This window comes from Scomber scombrus, chromosome 10 (assembly GCF_963691925.1).
Source record: "Scomber scombrus chromosome 10, fScoSco1.1, whole genome shotgun sequence".
Taxonomy (NCBI): Eukaryota; Metazoa; Chordata; class Actinopteri; order Scombriformes; family Scombridae; genus Scomber; species Scomber scombrus.
In genome coordinates, this window is record NC_084979.1 from 27,565,695 (window position 1) to 27,584,973 (window position 19,279).

Genomic DNA, 19,279 nt, shown 5'->3' on the forward strand with positions numbered 1-19,279 from the left:
AATTTCTAAAAATCTATCAGTGATTTTACTTGTTGGATGTCAGCAATTTCAACAAATTACATACAAATATGTCAACTATAGTCTGAAATTGATATTTGTTAATCCCCCTTGTGGCAGCCTCTGGATTTTCATTAAGCATGTTACTGTTTGATTTCACTGTGAAATGAATCGAAGCATATCAGAGCAGAACAACAAGTTTTCACATCTGTAAATGTAATTTAAGCTCTGCATACCTTCAGCAGAGTGTCACCTCGGAGTATCTTGATAGCAGCCTGACTCGACAATGTATTACGTGCTACTTCCACATTTTTGCTCCGAAGTGACAGATTTGGTGGAGCGGTTTTCTTTCCTCTCTCCGCACTTAGATCAATGCATTCTTTCCTAACATTTACAGGACAAATAATATTTTCCTTACTTTGCCATTCAGTTTTATGCATGCATGAATCAACAAGGGATCCAGTGGGATTTTCCTACATACCATCACATACCAAAACAATATTCACTCAAGACTGAAAGGGGCTCATTGTACAGGAGTTTGGGGTTTTCTTCAACAGAGAAGTGTCTAGTGTTAGAGTGATACTTTACTGTCTGGGAGCTTTCAAACATCTGTGTGCTTTCTGGGAAAATGAGTCGAGCCTTCTCTGCCTCTCTAGGTTTGCATTGGCAGATATGATTTCACTGTGACTGATACTGGCTGCAGTTGTTGATGTTATGACTTGTCTATATCCTATTCACACAGCAGTTGATCATGGACAAGCACAGTGAGTCTACAACAGTATTCATTCAATGTGTCATATCAAGTATTTTTAAGATCAATTCAGATCTTGCTGTATTGGATGTAACATTTAGAATCTTAAACACTAAAAATAATAATCTAAGACAGATTTCAATGAGCTTTATTTGTCATTTACTAGGGTACGAGGTCCTATCTCGGACTACGGCATGTCATAATACAATCCTTCCAGCTTCAGTCATTCTTGGAGAGCACGGAAAACACATGTAGAGGTGGCCAGGAAAGCATAGTTTTCAGAGAAAGCTGAAACTGAGGCCTTGCAGGACATCTAGACTAGCTGGCCACCTGGAGGCCACCTGCCAGGACACACATACTTTCCTCTTTTCTCTATCTTTCTGTCTGTCTCCTTCTATTTATAACTACCGTGTCTTTACCACCCAACATAGCTCTGAAAGAAATGGCTTGAAATGTTGAACTTCAGAAATCTGGTCTTGCTTTTGATGGAATTCCTTTGATCATGAATAGCTTAAATCCTGTTTAAGTGACTGCAATCCTTTTTACTTTTCTTGTGTTTAGATTCAAGCACATTTTAGTTGACAGCATCACTGTAATATGCTTCATGTATGTTTGCGTGGACTTTTTTGGCTCTATGAACAGCAATGTCGATCAGTCTGTTTGTCCAACACTTTGATCCAGACTCAAATTTCTCAACAACGACTCTTTGCTCTAAAACTCTCATTGCTGTGAAATTAGGTACAGACATTCTTGTTCTACAGAGGATGAAGACTCCTGACTGTGATGATTATTGGACTTTTCTCCTCAAGCACCACCTCAAGGTTCATTTTTAAAGTTTTGAATGAAGTGTCTCGGCAACTATTGAATGGATTTTTAACGACATTTGGTACAGCCATTCCATTTCCCCTCAGGATGAATTGTACTAACTTTGATGGTCCTTTCCCTTTCCCTCAGGTCAAAAGTTTAGTTTGCCAAAAATGGTCAACTTCCTAAACCCTGAGAGATTACATTTTTTGACTTTATGCACAACTTGTGCTGACAAGTTTTTATCTTGTGCTCATGAGATAATAATAATGTGAAGAAGATCTATATCTGCACAAGATAAAGAAGTTTTTTTTTTTAGGACTTTGAGGGCTCCAGCCTTACCTGTACTTTGTGTTCAGAGCTAATTAGCAAATGTTAGCATGCTTAGACTATGGTGAACACAGTAAATGTTTTACATGCTAATCATCAGCATTTTAATATTGCCATTATGAGCATTAGCATTCAAATCAAAACATGCCAGAGCTCAACCTCACACCGCCTCTTTTGGATAATCACAACAGCAACAAACATACTGAATGGTTTAATGAAGATGACGGTTTACAGCGTGCACTGTAAATCCTGAGCTGAATCAGTCTCATTGTCTGCACTGCTGCCTCTGCAGTAACTATTCAGTAATGAAGCAGCTCAGTTTGTTTCCAGGTCCCTATTTGAATTCCCTTCATTGGAAAGCTTTCCTCTCACAATACAAGAGATCACCATGATTCAAGTTCATGCCAACCTCAGACATGCTGCCCTAACACCAGGGAAACCACAGGGAAGAGGAGGATTAAATCTCTTTTAAGTCTGGCTTCAGAAGTATTTTAGGTCTCGGGATGAAAAAATTAAATAGTGGAAATATCTGCTTTATATTCGTCCTTTCAAAAGATCAGCTACTATATCTGACTGACCATACAGTGAAGCAGCAGCTTGCAAAAACATCAGCGAGATAAAATCTCACCAACTTAACTCGGAGTCGTCACCACAAAAGCCCTGGAGGTTGTTTGACTTATAGACAACTGGGTTTATGTATTTTTCTCCCCTCAGCTCATGTTAAGCTGTGTAAACTTAGAACGCCACAAGACTGGAAAGAGAGGGAGGAGAGGAAAAAGAGGGGAAAGAGTGAAGTTGGAGGGGGGCTAGTGTATGTGTGTGTGTGTCTGGAAGTGGAAATGGGCAGCAGGGAGGAGGAATGTGAAACATTTCTGATGCTGCTCCAGTGGCTGTTTACACGGTAGTCAGCCCGTGACATCAGAGTCCAGACTTTATAAATGTCAGCAGGCGCAAGAATGAGCAGTTAGCAAACAGCTGCACTGTTAGCACCACATCGTCACACAGGTTTAGTGAGACGGACTGAGCTCGCCCCCATGGACTGTGTGATAGCTTTGGCTGTGCTGCTGTGTGTGGCTACACAGGTGAGGCCTGTTCCTGCTTGTTTATACTAGTTACTTCTGAATGAGATGATTCAAACAATGAAGCTGTGATTTTATTGTTACTAGATTGATCAATATTGTGGGAGAAATGATAGAAACAGAGTCTTAGTGTGGTCAATTAATTATTGATTACAGTTATTTCATGTGTGTGCTAGATGAGAGGTAACATGTGCTTGTCTTGATTTGAAAGGAAGTGATCATAGCCATCATATCTTGACAGAAATAGGTGTTCAAGATATGCAAATATGATCTTTAAAAAAGGTAGTGCTGCAACTAATGACTGTTTTCATTATCAATTAATCTGCCAATTGTTTTATTGATTAATGGATTCCTTATTCAGTTTTTAGATTGTGATTTTTGACATTTGATAAACCAAACAAGGAATAATGAAAATGATATCTTTGGATTTGGTTGAACAAAACAAGACATTTGATGATTTGATCACCTATGTCTTATTTTGTTCAACCAAACCCAAATATATTATTTTTTATGATCAGATAAGAAAGAAAAATAGGAAATCCTCACAATTGAGAGGCTGGAACTAGAGATTTTCTTCATTTTTGATTAAATAATGACTTGAAGGATGGATTTATTATTGAAATGATGCTGATTAATTACATGTCAGGCCAAAAAGATACTTGATTACTCATAATCATGTTAACATGCAGCACCAGTCAAAAGTTTGGACACACTTTCACATTCAGGAAGGTGTGTCCAAACTTTTGACTGGTGCTGTAACTCTTAAGACAGAGTTCAAGGAAACACTTTTCTCTTCCTCATTATCATCTCGCTCCTTGTTTTAAAGCTGATAAATAGTAAAGAAATAATCTATACTTTACTTGCTGTGTTGATAGATTTACAGTAGAGGATTATCTTGTTGCATGAAAAACACATGGAGGGCTGTATTTGATGACCTGACCTGTGTGTTGGCTCTGTCAGATACATGAGGGCTAACTGAAAACAGTGATGTGGCTTGACAGTGTTGGATACTGATGTGCAGTATACGTCAGAAAATACCATTAATATTTTGTGTACTCCTTCACATAATATGAAAATGTAGTGTTTGTGCTCATTCTGTGGTCTTCCTCTAACTTGTCCAGTCCCTGCAGGTGTTGTGCCAGCTGTGTGACAGGCCCTGCCTTTGCCCCGGTCCTGTCCGTCAGTGTCCCACAGGAGTCCCGCTGGTGCTGGATGGCTGCCGATGCTGCCAGGTGTGTGCCAGGCAACGAGGCGAACCCTGCACTGAGATATTTCCCTGCGACAGCCAGAGAGGACTGCAGTGTGACTACAGTGCCAGCTTCCCTGGGCACCCTGGGGAGTGTGTCGGTGAGTGCCTCTTCTAACGAGCAAACAAGCAGGCCCATGTCTGTGTGGGTGAGACAGAGTGGAGGACGTGATAGAGCCTCAGTCAGCGTGCATGAGCGGCACAAACAGACAGTTAATGTTTAGAGTCTGCTCAGCCGAGCGGGACTGCTATTTCCAGAGCTGCTGTTGACACATTTTACTCTAATGACTACCCTTTGAGCATGATAGATTGCAGAGAGAACGCTCATGGCTTGAAAAACAGCCTCAGTTTTCTCAGTAGAGAAGCCTGTTTTCCTATAAAACTACATAACCATTGGCAGGGACAGCCGCTCCTGTGTCCTCTCTTTCATTTTCCTATACTGTGTCCCCCCTGCATCCATCCACCTCCCCCCTCTCATCACCAAACCAGATCCTCTCACTTCCTGATTAAGTTTCCCACATCAATCCAAGGTGCAGGAGTGGTTGAGGAAGTTAACGCGGCGTCTGTGCTGTGTATCCTACAGGTCAGGAGGATCTGGGCTGTGAAGTCAACGGCGTCACTTACCAGGAGGGCCAGTCCTTTCAGCCATCCTGTGATGCCTACTGCCACTGCAGAGGTGGAGGGGTGACATGTGTGCCAGCTTGTCCCCTGACCGGCCGTCTCCCCACCCCGGATTGTCCTAATCCACAATTTATCCGGCTACCGGGGAAGTGCTGCAAGGAATGGGTGTGCGAAAACCTCGAGAACACAGTCATTCAGGATGCCATCACAGGTAAAATCCACAGGTGGAACCCTTAAAAGGAGGAACACAAATAGTTCTCTCATGCAAGTGTTTATTTATGTCTGAGAAGAGATTACTAGCAGCAGCAGAGAGTAGAGTTTAAAGGAATAGCTTGACATTTAAGTAAATAAGTTAATTCCCTTTTTTGTCAAGTGTTAGATGAGAAGATTGATATCACTCTTATCTGAGACCCCCACCACAAAAGGTAAATGAGTGCATTTCCCAAAATCACAAACTACTCTGTTAAATTTAATCCTGACACCATAAATCACCATATGTCACTGGATTCCCCAATTACAATTGTTGCTCAGTGATTACCAGTTTGTATGGCAACATAATACTTCATTTATATGAGGTTTGTCACTGGTGGTCATGTCTGGAAGTTTTTACTGCAACATTTTGAATTAAAGTGGGGTGTGTCTAGCCAAAAGGAAAACTCCCAAAGTCCAAATATAACTCACATTTCTTTGGAAAAGTCAAAACATTTTTGCTTGTTGCACAGTTACCAAGGTCCCTAGTTCATAACAACAACCACATCTGTGCAAAAATTAAACACATGAAGCCATGTGGACATTACATTACTCCATTAAAAGGGTAATTTGTGTGTGCATGTGCGTGCGTGTGTGTATGAGGGAGAGAGAGAGAGAGAGAGAGAGAGAGAGAGAAAAAGACAGAAAGAGAATGGGCTTTAGGGACATGAAGCCACTCTAAAAACATGTGGAATTCCAAACAATGTCTGAGTCAAACTACGTTATGAGAACAGAGATGGAACATTTTGTTCTTGGATACAGAACCTGCTATGTCATGCCTGAAGATCAGCTGATTATTATGACTTATGCATATTAGTTTTGGGTGGAACAAAAGCTTACAACTCAATCCAATACTTTGAATTTGTATAATTCACAAAAATTCAAACAATCAGATGGAAGTGAATCACTACTGGAAGTGAATAACTGAGGTGAATGAGTTCATTGTTTGAATTCAGTTCTCATTCATTTCTTATCTTATTTTATTCTTTCCTCTAGCCATGAGACCCAACAGGCTGTGGCCAAGTCTCCCAAGGGATCACCATCTAAACAAACTGGTCCCACGTGCTCCCACCTGTATAGAGCAGAGCACCCAGTGGAGTGCCTGTTCCCAGAGTTGTGGGTCTGGGGTCTCCACACGGGTTTCTAACCAGAATCCAGCCTGCAAGCTGCAAATGGAGACTCGACTTTGCAAAGTGAGGCCTTGCCATAAAGTCCTGCCTGGTCCGAGGAAACCCATGGTGAGCCTTGCTTCTACTGCCTGTGTATTATGTCCCATAATTGTCCAGTCATGGGACATAGGAAATGGTTTTGGTTTGTGCAGTTTTTTTAGTCTCTAAAATTTCTGTCGTAAATATAACACAATGACACAAAACACAACACAAACAATGTTTTCAGAGATTATTATATCAAAACCTGCACAACTATCTGCATGGCTAGATACAACAAGGAGTAAGAAAAAATATGTTTATGTGATTGTGGTGAAGTTTAAACAATGCACTTTTTCAAACATTTCTCAGACTCAGAGCTGATGTGCACAACCAAATATAAAATTAAAGGTATCACGTGGCATTTTTGACCACTAGTAGTGCTATGGAGCACTGTTCTTACTCTTTATCCTGCACACTTATGAGCATGCAGGTGATCTGGTCATCATCCCTGTCTGCTTCAAGCTTTTCCTCTGATCAACAGCTGGTGGCGGTAACACACCACCAAACATAGCAATGTGCTAACAGAAGCAGAAAATACTGCAAATAGCATGGATATAAACAATGTCCAATTTAAAATAAATAATAAAAAATCTGCTCTGCAAACCTTTTCTTAACTGCTGAACCCCAACAAAAAAGGCAATAACTATGTTATAGTTTCCATAGTTATGAATGCTTTGCTTGCCATTCAAACATACTGGTTAGTTAAGTTGATCAGTGAATTTCTATCTTCCTCTTTAGCAACTCTGTAGCTCAGATGTGTTTATATTATTATTAGTCAGTTGCAGGTCAAAGGTATTATGGATTCTTATGTAAAATAAATAAATAAAAATTATGATTTGGTAACAAATATAACTTTAGTTTTAACAGCATCTTAATGACTATATTGACTAATATTATCACTGAAATGTTCTTTGATGTCTAAAAATGCTTTGACTTAGACATCTACACATGTTTTGATCTGCACTTCTCCAAATCACTGCATTGCTTATTGGGATTTTCTCCATTAACTGTGTGTGGGTGTGTGTGTGTTCTTGCCTCCTCTTTTTCCAGTGGGGACAGCAGGGACAGTGCAAGGCAAGCTACGCGTCACCGGGGCCCATTCGGCTCGTTCACCAGGGCTGCTACAGCACTCGTACCTACCATCTCCGGTACTGTGGACAGTGTAACAACTCCCGGTGCTGCATGCCTTACCACACCACCACTGCTGAGGTGACCTTCCGCTGCCCGACCGGCAGACTGCTACAGCGAGCTGTGATGATGATCCACTCGTGTGTCTGCCATAACAACTGCCCCTACGCACCGTACACTAACCCTGCTCTTTGGGGATACCGGCCTTGATTCACTGATAACACGTCAGACTTCATTGACTGATTCTTCATCTCTGAAACTTGCCACACATGTGGAACGGACATTGAGAGAAACTTGATGTATCACCAGGTGGATCCACATAGGCATTCTCAATGGACTTTGAAAGAGAAAATGACATTGTAGATTTAAAAAAAACTGTGATTGAGTGTGTGGGGGGAATCTTGATCTTCACACACATCCTCTGTCTGCACTTATTCACAACTCCAGCACCTTGGAAAGCCAATATACTGGTGTTTTTGGGCTTATCCAAGATGCAAATGATACAAATCAAACTTTACTACATAGCACTTTTCAAAACAGAAGTTGCAAAGTGCTTTACAGCAAGAAGAAAAGGGAAATAGGAAGATAGGGGAGATAGGGAAGATAATATATAAGTATGAAAGGTTATAAAACCAAGAAAAAGGAACAAGTTGGTTTCAAAATAAGATGTGCACTGATTTGGCTTCTTTGAGACTTTGCATGATCACGTTAATATTTTTCAGCATTGACAATGAAACAGCATCCAAATGTCCCTCCTGTGAGGATCTGAGGCTTCTCACAGAGGTCAGAGGGCACAACAACCTCCTTTAAATACACAGGTGCCTGAACATGTAATCAAAGGTTAAGTTTCAAAATCAGTCCTCCAGGATACACGGATTAGGTGCAGAGAAACAAAACCTTTTGCAATGTGTGATATATGTTATATTTCTGCTAAAAAAAAACCTTGCTGCAGAGTTCTGCACCTGTTGGCGTCGAGATAGAGAAGATTTGTTTGAACAGGTGAACAAAGTGTGACGTGACAAAGGCATGGGTGTCTTTTTCTAAATGTTTATGTTGAATGACAGTTCTGATTCATGCAGTGTTCCTTTGCTCATTAGTTCTTTGGTTAGAAAGCAGGATGGAAGATTTCATGTGGACAAAGTCAGGTTAAAAAATAATCCCAATACTGGATTTAACATTTTGGGATTTGTTTAAACTGTTATTTTGCATAACAGTAAATGGGCCAATAAAAATAATTACAGTTTTGACCCAATTAAGCTGTAAAACATTTTGCAGGAGAAACAAAAATGTATTTTTCTTTCTCATGTTATTTGAGAAAACCTTTATACCTAAAAAAAAAAAAAAAAAATAGACCATGACTTAACTTGATGTCATCCAAACATGGTGTCAATTTGGTCAGAAATGTAGCTTTAAAGATACATTTTCACCACTGATCTGTAAATATGTCAATAATAAATTTCAGTAATATAAAAGTATGTACTTGTAACCCACCTAATGATTCCAACCTTTGTGTTGACAGATATTATTTCCTGAAGTGAGCAATGCAATTTTTAACTTGTACAGTTTTGTTTGTGTGTTTGTAATGAGATGATGTTGCACTTATTTCTTTATTTTCTGTTTTGCTGTAAATAATTCTGAACGTGTCTCTTATGTATAGTGAAAAATATTTCAATATTTTACATACGGCCTGCATTGTTACATTGTTTATATTTTTCTTTCGATATTACATCATTGCTTTATAAAAAAAAAAAACAGTTTCCTTTTCATTTCATTTCATTTGAACCATATGCATCACATTATCTTTACCTCAGTTTGGAGTCAGTCTGTACTTTTAACAGATCTTTCATGAACATTTTGCTTCATTATTGATCAATATTTGCAGGTTTCCCCTTGCTAATGAACTGCTAAGATCAGATGAAGCATTTGCTATGAAAAATTAAACCAAATTGATAAATATTGTTACTTCCTGTGCAGAGACTGTAAGTTGATCAGACCAAACAACAAGCCATCCTGACATCTAGTGGACTTCAGGGTGTACTGCCAAGACCAAAGGCAGTTCATTAACCATACAGTATTACTCATCAGAACATAAGAAAACATTTTGAAGTACACTACTGGTCAAAAGTTTTAGAACACCCCAATTTTTCCAGTTTTTTATTGAAATTCACGCAGTTCAAGTCCAATAAATAGCTTGAAATGGTACAGAGGTAAGTGGTGAACTGCCAGAGGTTTTTAAAAAAAAGGTAAGGTTACCCAAAACTGAAAATTTTACAAAAACACTTAAAAATGTAGGTCTTTCCTACAGAGAAATTGCAAAGAAAATCAAGGTGTCAGAGAGTACAGTTTCCTTCAGCATCAAAAAACACTCAAAAACTGGGGGAAACTCTGAAAGGAAGAGGTCTGGCAGACCCAAAGCCACAACAGAATCAGAAGACAAGTTTCTGAGAGTCAACAGCTTGCGTGATAGGCGGCTCACATGACAACAGCTTCAAGCACAGCTTAATAGTGGTCGTAATAAGCAAGTCTCAGTTTCAACTGTGAAGAGAAGTTGCAGGTTTGACAGGTCGAGTTGCAGCAAGAAAGCCATTGCTAAGACGTCAGAATAAGAAGAAGAGGCTTGCCTGGGCCATGAAACACCACCAATGGACTACTGAAGACTGGAAGAAGCTGTTATGGACTGATGAATCAACATTTAAAATATTCTGTTCATCACGCAGGAGTTTTGTACGCTGTCGAGTAGGTGAAAGGATGGTTCTTCAGTGTGTGACATTAACTGTCAAATATGGAGGAGGAAGCATGATGGTCTGGGACTGTTTTTCTGGATCCAGGGTCGGCTACCACAGCGTTCTGCAGCGCCATGCAGTACCCTCTGGTATGCACGTAGTTGGTCAGGGGTTCATCCTACAGCAAGATAATGACCCACAACATAAGTCCAAGCTATGCCACAACTACCTTAGGAAAAAAGACCAAGATGGTAAGTTTGAAAACATTTTTTCAATAAAAAACTGGAAAAATTTGAGTGTTCTAAAACTTTTGACTGGTAGTGTACATGCTGCTTAAGGGGAAACGTGGCCTCTGTCATATTCAAATTAAATCATTTATGGGTTGAGCATCATAAGAACAAATCATTGTAGTGTATGGACGTGGGTTATATTCTTCAAAGTGTATCTTGTCCATTTCTGCTTGCTCTTTACCATATGACCTTATCAATTGTGGCTGAAATCCAACTATTACAATATGATTGTCAAACAGTGAGATCAGGGAATTCATTTTTTAATCTAAAACTGAATTTAGTAATGGTTTTCAGTGTATCAGAGTGCACTTGAAAGTCACTTCAGTAAGATAATGCTGCCACTTTGCTATTTTAGAGAGAACATTATATGAATGTAAAGAGGATAGCAATTTAGATGACTGAATCTGCTTGGATGAAGCTAAACAGGACGAAGAGTCTACAGTCTGCTGGCGGCTTTGTGAGGTTGTATTTCGGCACTTTGAGTTAATTGTAAACTAACACCATCATGCTCAGTAAGTACGATGTTGACTGTATTCACATAAAATTTTCTTATTTGCACTAAACCAACAAGTCCTCCAAATTAAATGGCCAAATGCATCATTTGACCATGGGAGCATTTTCTAATATAGCACCTATATAGTTAATAATCAGCAGGACATCATAAATCTGTGCTTTCCAAAACTATAACAAATCACTATCAAATAAATAGGGGTGTTTTATCATGTGGCACATTATTAGGTTTAGGCACCAAAAACATGCTACATCCTTAAAGTTATTGTGACCTTTGTCGTCATGGTTACAATAATAACCATGAGTTTATTGTTAAGGGACAGTCGTAGTTACTTTACTAGTTATTTTATTTTTTTTAACTGTCCCAATTTATATTTGGAAATGATCACCTTTGGCATATTGTATGTCACTCAAATGTAACAAAAGGTTGTTTTGGGGTGACTGACATTTTTCTTGGGGGGGGCAGTCTACTAAACACAAAGTAAAGCTGAGGCTAACCCTAACCCTAACCCTAACCCTAACCCTAACCCTAACCCTAATGGGAATATCTTTAGTTCTGCATATCTTTGATCACAAACAAAAACAGTGTGGATCACAAAGGGATCAGAATTCATCCTGATGGGGGACATGAATGTCTGAACCAAATTTAATGGCAATTCTTTCAATAATTATCGTGACTTTTGAATAAGAATGAAAAAAAGGGGATCACAAAGGTCAGTAGGGTTCATCCTCTGTGAGTCATGTTGATACAAAATGCAATTGCAATCCATCCAGTAGTTGTTGAGATAGTGTTTCAGCTTCACTGAGTACAGCACCTCTGCATCTGACGCACAACAGGCCTAGCACAGGAAGCTAGTGGTATTGAGCAAAGAGCAACACGATCCTTTCATGCTGTGTCTAAAGCTGCCCAGTCACAGTCTGTGAAAGGGGACTGAAGTACAAAGAATCAGTTAGTTAGTGATATTGTGTTTCCAAACATTACTGATGTATATTAACCTTTAGCAGCGTCACAAATGTTTAATAGCTAAGACTAAATCACTATTTTTATATTACCCCCTGTATGAAGACCTACTAATCAACCTGTGAGTTATATAGTAACTTCCTGTGTTTTCAGTTTTAAAAGGATAAGGCTGGCAATTATACTGTGCCCCTGAGGTGCAATATATACATATAATATTTCACAAAACAGAAAAAGTAGAGACAACAAATCTTGTTTGTGATTGGACAGATCTCAGGTCAATCCAGAGTTCAGTGAAGATGGGTCAGTGGTACTGTAAACTCCCAGAGATGCACTGACTCGCCTTGAGGATATAGTGAGATGCTACTGGGCCTTTGTCTTCACTGAAAAAGCTATCAAGAAAACCTGGATGCAGACAAGATGACCGTTTATGAGAGATTTCAGTCTGGACCAAATTGGTGGACCAACCATCCAACAACAGACATGAGCCAGGCTGCTAGTGTGGCTAGAAATCTACACAGAAACCGTCTCGACTCTTAAGATATTATACCACTATTTCTAAAAACATAAACATCCTAACTCTCTTTGTTCATGCTTAATACACAGGAAATATAGATCGTACTAGTTGCCATTTCCAGTTAGTACAACATTTGGGTAGTCCGTTTTTGAACAATAATTTGGTTGGGGTGTATCAACAGCAAACAATGAATTTGTGATTTAATTTTTTTTTAAAATTAATAACATATCATACAATCTGTCCGCACTTACAGTTAACTTGTTTCACAAAAGGATGTGGTAAACCAAGCAAAACCCAGCAAAACTCAGCAGACAGGAAGCAGAAACCCATATTATCATAAGTTATCCACCAACATAATACATGTGTGTAACACATTAACTGAGTGAGGTCTATAAAGTTTATTGATAAAGTACTTTTTTAAATTTCATTTTGGTAATAATCTGTATCTTGGTGGAATCTACCCAAGTAATGGTAAATAACGACTTTACTGAAAGTGAGTAAAATCATCATGTAGTCCTGCATTGTAAAATGTCTGCTGGCTACGTGACACAGAAATAATGTCCCACTGTACTGTGAAACATTTTTCAGTCGCCAAAAACATTATAGTGATTTATAGTGGTGAAATGAATGTACTAAACATTTCCTACTGACTCTCTCATATTTAAGTGATGATGCAGGTTAAGTTAATATTTGCCTAAAATGCTTGATCAGACTTTGAGATGAATTAAATTATAGCTATGTTGTTATTGATTAAATTAAGATATTTAATACCCTCATGTTAGAAATGGTGCTACACACTAAACTAGAGTTAAACATCAGTTACCATTTATAAAAAGATATTATCAGAGGCTTTACAAAAATAAAGACAGAGAAGTCTAACGTGTCACTGCTTTTGATACTAGATTCACTTTCTATTTTTACGAGTTAACCAATGAAAGTTTAAGTTTCTATTTCCTGTACATTTGCAGGTGCAGAACCGCATGTAGTATGCAGAGGACAAGGCTCAAAAGAGGAAGTTTTCTCGCAACTGCTGTCCTGTGATTGTGTTTCAGATACTCACAGAGAGAACAGATTACACTAACAATGAATAAGACCTCCTGTGATATCAGCTTTGACTTTACGGGCAGATTCCTTCCTCCTGTTTTCATCTTAGTATTCATCGTTGGTCTGGCGGCTAATGGATGGGGATTGAAGTCTTTGAAGCTCAACTGGAAGAAACTGGGGGACATCAATGTTTTTGTTCTCAATCTTGGTCTCACAGATATTTTATATCTGCTCACACTCCCATTTCTGATGGTGTACTATTGTATGGGGAGTAAATGGATCTTTGGAGACACATTCTGCAAGATAACAAGATTCTGCTTCAACCTGAATTTATATGGCAGCATTGGGTTCCTTACTTGTATAAGTGTGTACAGGTACCTGGCCATTGTCCATCCAATGAGAGCAATGGGAAGATTAACATTCACACGGTCTGTGGCTATCTCAATCATGGTTTGGCTGTTGGTGAGTGTTCAAAGTCTCCCTGACATGTTCTACATCAAGACTTGGAGATTTGGAAACGAGTCTGGGAAATGCTATGAAACCACCAGTAAGAGATATGTTGAGGATTACCTGAACTATAGCCTCGGATGGACACTTACTGGATTTTGCATCCCCTTTCTCATCACACTGGGCTGCTATGGACATATGATTGTCATTCTCTGCCGCAAAGATACCACTGACAAGGTACTGAAACAGAGATGCTTGAGCTTATTGGTCATATTGATTGTTCTCTTCTGTGTTTGTTACATCCCCTATCATGTACTGAAAAACCTCAACCTCTGGGCAAGAGTTCTGTCCAAACAGCGGATATGCTATGAATGGTTTAATGGAGTCTACATTGCTCATCAGATAAGTCGTGGACTTGTGTGTCTGAACAGTGCTCTCAACCCTCTGGTTTATCTTCATGTACATGAAGATATTCCTGCTCAGCTCAGACAGCTGCTCCAGCGAGCTTGTCCCATGTTCAGCCGTCCGCCTTCAACAAACTCTGGTAATGTGTCGATGACAGAAATGACTAATTTGAATGGCAGAGTTTAATAAATGAAAAATGTTGCTAAAAATGCGCTTTATAAACTTGTCTTGTGCCTTGCTTAGTTTTGTATTTGCAATATGCAGCTTATGTAACCACCAAACCTCGTTTGCAAGTTAGATTACACCACTCACTTGGAAAAATGTGTTTATATACACCCCTTACTTCATTTTCCCGGTAGTAAATTGCGTGCTATGTGAGTGAATCATATTGCATCATCTGCTGTGATGAGACATTCATTTGTCCTGGGTCAGTGTTTGATCTTTTGTTGTTTTATATTTTGCTTTTGACATGTTAAAAAAAAGAGATAAGATTAATACATGTTTTGACAATTCTGAGAATAAACAATTCTGACGACTTCACTGTTCTCTTTAATAAAGGTTTGCAGAGAGAAAAGCACGACTTATTGTGGTCGTGGGGTGAGGCTCCGTAATCAGCATGATGCATGTTGTGTTAAATCAGGAAGTTGAGGAGTCTGTATGAATCACACTGAATATACCACCCCTGCATCAATTGACGCATCACACATGTAGCACAGGAAGCTAGTCGTATTTAGCAAAGAGCAACACAATGACTATTTTATATTGTCTAAGTGCAATATATATGCGACTACGCTGCACTTTACTATTAATACATCCATATATTTATCTATATGTAATATATGCATACATATATTTTTATATATATATAAATATTTATTTTCATGTTTGTATGTATGGATCTATCTATCTATCTATCTATCTATCTATCTATCTATCTATCTATCTATCTATCTATCTATCTATCTATCTATCTATCTATCTATCTATCTATCTATCATAGTTTATCTTTTATCACAAACCAAAATAACCATTGAACCAAATGGCAATGTTAATTCATTCAATTATCATCACGACTTTTCGCAAAGAATGAATACAAAGTCAGGGGATCACTGAGGTCAGTAGGGTTCATCCTCTGGGAGTCATGAATGTATAAAATGTAATCCCAATCCATCCAGTAGTTGTTGAGAGATTTCAGTCCTTGATTATGTATAAATAATTTAAAGGAGAAGTGTTTAAGCTTCACTGACTACAACAGCCACACATCACCTGATAAACCCCAGGCGTAGCACAGGAAGTTAGTGGTGTTTAGCAAACAACACCATGATGCTTTCAATCTCATCAACATTACTGAGCTACTGTGTGACCATTTTATACAGTGTTTTAGGATATTTCTACTGCATTTCCTTCCTTTGTCATGGCCAAAGAGCTGGGTCATGACGACGCACAGAATAGGGAGAGATTTCAGTGTTATCATTGTGTTTTGGGAGTTGATAGTTAGTGTTAAACATAGGTGAACTTTTTAAAACAATAAAATATGACTATGAAAGTCTAACTGCTGACATTGACTGTAAATGAAACTTATTAGAAAATACTTGATGTGTCTGACCTGCAGATAACCCGTCACAGTCTGCAGAGTGGGACTTAACCTTTACATACCGCTGGGGTCAAATTTGACCTATTTTGACATTTTCAAAGCAATGAAGAAACCACATAAATTACATTATTTAAGCCTGAAATTGTATGACTTTTCCTATAGTGGTCTAAAATATAAAAATATTTTTTAGAAATGGTTTATTTTTGTGCAGTTGGTATACACTTTTGCTTATTTTTAAAGGTTATCGTGAAGCCTTCCATTCAAATGTTGTTGCCTCGTTCCCATTCAAAAAATTAACAGAAATACTTATGGCTCCTATATTCTCATTTTAGATAACATAAGATCATAGTATAGTGTGATTGTGAATCTATTTGAGTGTAATTTGGTATAGGCACTAGTTAAAGGGTAAGTTGATATTTGCTTGAAATGCTTGATCAGATTTGGAGATTAATTAAATTATAGCTACGTTCTTATTGATGCATTTAGATATTTAATATCCTCATGTTAGAAATGGTGCTACACACTAAACTAGAGTTAAACATCAGTTACCATTTATCAAAAGGTATTATCAGAGGCTCCAAAGAATAAAGACAGAGAAGTCAAACCTGCAACTGGCTTTGAAAACAGACTCACAGTCTATTTTTACTTCTTTTTTTTTAAGGACAAGTCAACCAATGAAAGTTTAAGTTTCTATTTCCTCTAAACTTCCAGGTACTAAACCGCATATAATATGCAGAAGACAAGGCTCAAAAGAGGAAGTCTTCTCACAACTGCTGTGCTGTAATTCTGTTTCATATACTAACAGAGAGAACGAATTACACTAACAATGAATAAGACCTCCTGTGATATCAGCTTTGACTTTACGGGCAGATTCCTTCCCCCTGTTTATATCTTAGTATTCATCGTTGGTCTGGTGGCTAATGGATGGGGATTGAAGTCTTTGAAGCTCAACTGGAAGAAACTGGGGGACATCAATGTTTTTGTTCTCAATCTTAGTCTTGCAGATATTTTGTACCTGCTCACACTCCCATTTCTGATGGTGTACCATTTTATGGGGAGTAAATGGATCTTTGGAGACACATTCTGCAAGATAACAAGATTCTGCATCAACCTGAATTTATATGGCAGCATTGGGTTCCTTACTTGTATAAGTGTGTACAGGTACCTGGCCATTGTCCGTCCAATGAGAGTAATGGGAAGATTAACTGTCACACGGTCTGTGGCTATCTCAATCATGGTTTGGCTGTTGGTGAGTGTTCAAAGTCTCCCTGACATGTTCTACATCAAGACATTTGGAAACGAGTCTGGGAAATGCTATGAAACCACCAGTAAGAGATATGTTGAGGATTACCTGAACTATAGCCTCGGATGGACACTTACTGGATTTTGCATCCCCTTTCTCATCACACTGGGCTGCTATGGACATGTGATCGTCATTCTCTGCCGCAAAGATACCACTGAAAAGGTACTGAAACAGAGATGCTTGACATTATTGCTCATTTTGATTGTTCTCTTCTCTGTTTGTTACATCCCCTATCATGTACTGAAAAACCTCAACCTCTGGTCAAGAGTTCTGTTCAAACAGCGGATATGCTATGAATGGTTTAATAGAGTCTACGTAGCTCATCAGATAAGTCGTGGACTTGTGTGTCTGAACAGTGCTCTCAACCCTCTGGTTTATCTTCATGTACATGAAGATATTCCTGCTCAGTTCAGGCAGCTGCTCCAGCGAGCTCGTCGAGCTGTCACACAGCTGTCCTTCACCCCTATTCCATTTTCCCCGGAGTAAATTGTTTGCTAATGCATCATCTGCTGTGATAAGACATTCATTTGTTCTGGGTCAGTGTTTGGTCTTATATTGTTTTATATTTTGCTTTTAACATGCTAAAAATAGAGAAGATTAATACATGTTTTAACAATTCTGAAAATAAACAATTTGCAAATAAACAATTCTGACGACTTCACTGTTCTCTTTCATAAAGGTTTGCAGAAAGAAAAGCACGACTTATTGTGGTCGTGGGGTGAGGCTCCGTAATCGGCATGATGCATGTTGTGTTAAATCAGGAAGTTGATGAGTCTGTATGAATCACACTGAATTTACCACCCCTGCATCAATTGACGCATCACACTTTTAGCACAGAAAGATAGTAGTATCTAGAAAAGAGCAACACAATGCTTTCAAAATCATAAAAATTACTGAGCTACTGAGTGACTATTTTAGATTGTCTAAGTGCAATATATATGCTACTACGCTGCACTTTACTATTAATACATCCATATATTTATCTGTATATAATATATACATACATATATTTTTTATATACATATAAATAATTATTTTCATGTATGTATGTATGGATCTATCTATATTTCCATCTATCTATCTATCTATCTATCTATCTATCTATCTATCGATCTATCTATCTATCTATCTATCTATCTATCTATCTATCTATCTATCTATCTATCTATCTATCTATCTATCTATCTATCTATCATAGTTTATCTTTTATCACAAACCAAAATAGTGGATGAATCAGAATTTCTACCTGATGTTGGCGCTAAAAGAAAAACCAAGGGACAACAAAGGGATCACAATTCATCCTGAGGGGGGGACATTAATGTCTGAACCAAATGGCAATGTTAATTCATTCAATTATCATCAAGACTTTTGGCACAGAATGAATACAAAGTCAGGGGATCACTAAGGTCAGTAGGGTTCATCCTCTGGGAGTCATGAATGTATAAAATGTAATCCCAATCCATCCAGTAGTTGTTGAGAGATTTCAGTCCTTGATTATGTATAAATAACTTAAAGGAGAAGTGTTTAAGCTTCACTGACTACAACAGCCACACATCACCTGATAAGCCCCAGGCGTAGCACAGGAAGTTAGTGGTGTTTAGCAAACAACACCATGATGCTTTCAATCTCATCAACATTACTGAGCTACTGTGTGACAATTTTATACAGTGTTTTAGGATATTTCTACTGCATTTCCTTCCTTTGTCATGGCCAAAGAGCTGGGTCATGACGACGCACAGACTACGGAGAGATTTCAGTGTTATCATTGTGTTTTGGGAGTTGATTGTTAGTGTTAAACGTAGGCGAACTTTTTAGAACAATAAAATATGACTATGAAAGTCTAACTGCTGACATTGACTGTAAATGAAACTTATTAGAAAATACTTGATGTGTCTGACCTGCAGATAACCAGTCACAGTCTGCAGAGTGGGACTTAACCTTTACATACTGCTGCGGTCATATTTGACCCATTTTGACATTTGAAAGGAATAAAGAAACCACATAAATTACCTTATTTAAGCCTGAAATTGTATGACTTTTCCTATAGTGGTCTAAAAGATAAAAACATTTTTTAG

The 19,279-nt window shown here is 38.4% G+C and overlaps 3 protein-coding genes across 3 annotated transcripts; all 3 read left to right on the forward strand.

The window, feature by feature from the left end:
- The first annotated feature begins 2,916 nt into the window (after nt 1-2,916).
- On the forward strand, nt 2,917-8,058 carry ccn5 (cellular communication network factor 5). The gene is made up of 5 exons (XM_062427156.1): nt 2,917-2,964; nt 4,083-4,308; nt 4,791-5,039; nt 6,074-6,315; nt 7,336-8,058. Exons 1-5 carry the CDS (start codon nt 2,917-2,919, stop codon nt 7,621-7,623), a joined length of 1,053 nt encoding a protein of 350 aa, XP_062283140.1. The 3' UTR covers nt 7,624-8,058.
- A 5,436-nt stretch (nt 8,059-13,494) lies between these two features.
- On the forward strand, nt 13,495-14,586 carry LOC133988180 (P2Y purinoceptor 1-like). The gene has a single exon (XM_062427736.1). The coding sequence runs from the start codon at nt 13,495-13,497 to the stop codon at nt 14,491-14,493; it is 999 nt and encodes a 332-aa protein (XP_062283720.1). The 3' UTR covers nt 14,494-14,586.
- A 2,141-nt stretch (nt 14,587-16,727) lies between these two features.
- On the forward strand, nt 16,728-17,690 carry LOC133987713 (P2Y purinoceptor 1-like). The gene has a single exon (XM_062427157.1). It carries the CDS (start codon nt 16,728-16,730, stop codon nt 17,688-17,690), a length of 963 nt encoding a protein of 320 aa, XP_062283141.1.
- The last annotated feature ends 1,589 nt before the right edge of the window (nt 17,691-19,279 follow it).

Coding starts and splice junctions, on each gene's coding strand:
- ccn5 (XM_062427156.1), top strand. CDS start 2,917: ATGGACTGTGTGATAGCTTTGGCTGTGCTGCTGTGTGTGGCTACACAG. Junction 4,309..4,790: donor GCACCCTGGGGAGTGTGTCG/GTGAGTGCCTCT, acceptor TGTATCCTACAG/GTCAGGAGGATCTGGGCTGT. Junction 5,040..6,073: donor CATTCAGGATGCCATCACAG/GTAAAATCCACA, acceptor TCTTTCCTCTAG/CCATGAGACCCAACAGGCTG.
- LOC133988180 (XM_062427736.1), top strand. CDS start 13,495: ATGAATAAGACCTCCTGTGATATCAGCTTTGACTTTACGGGCAGATTC.
- LOC133987713 (XM_062427157.1), top strand. CDS start 16,728: ATGAATAAGACCTCCTGTGATATCAGCTTTGACTTTACGGGCAGATTC.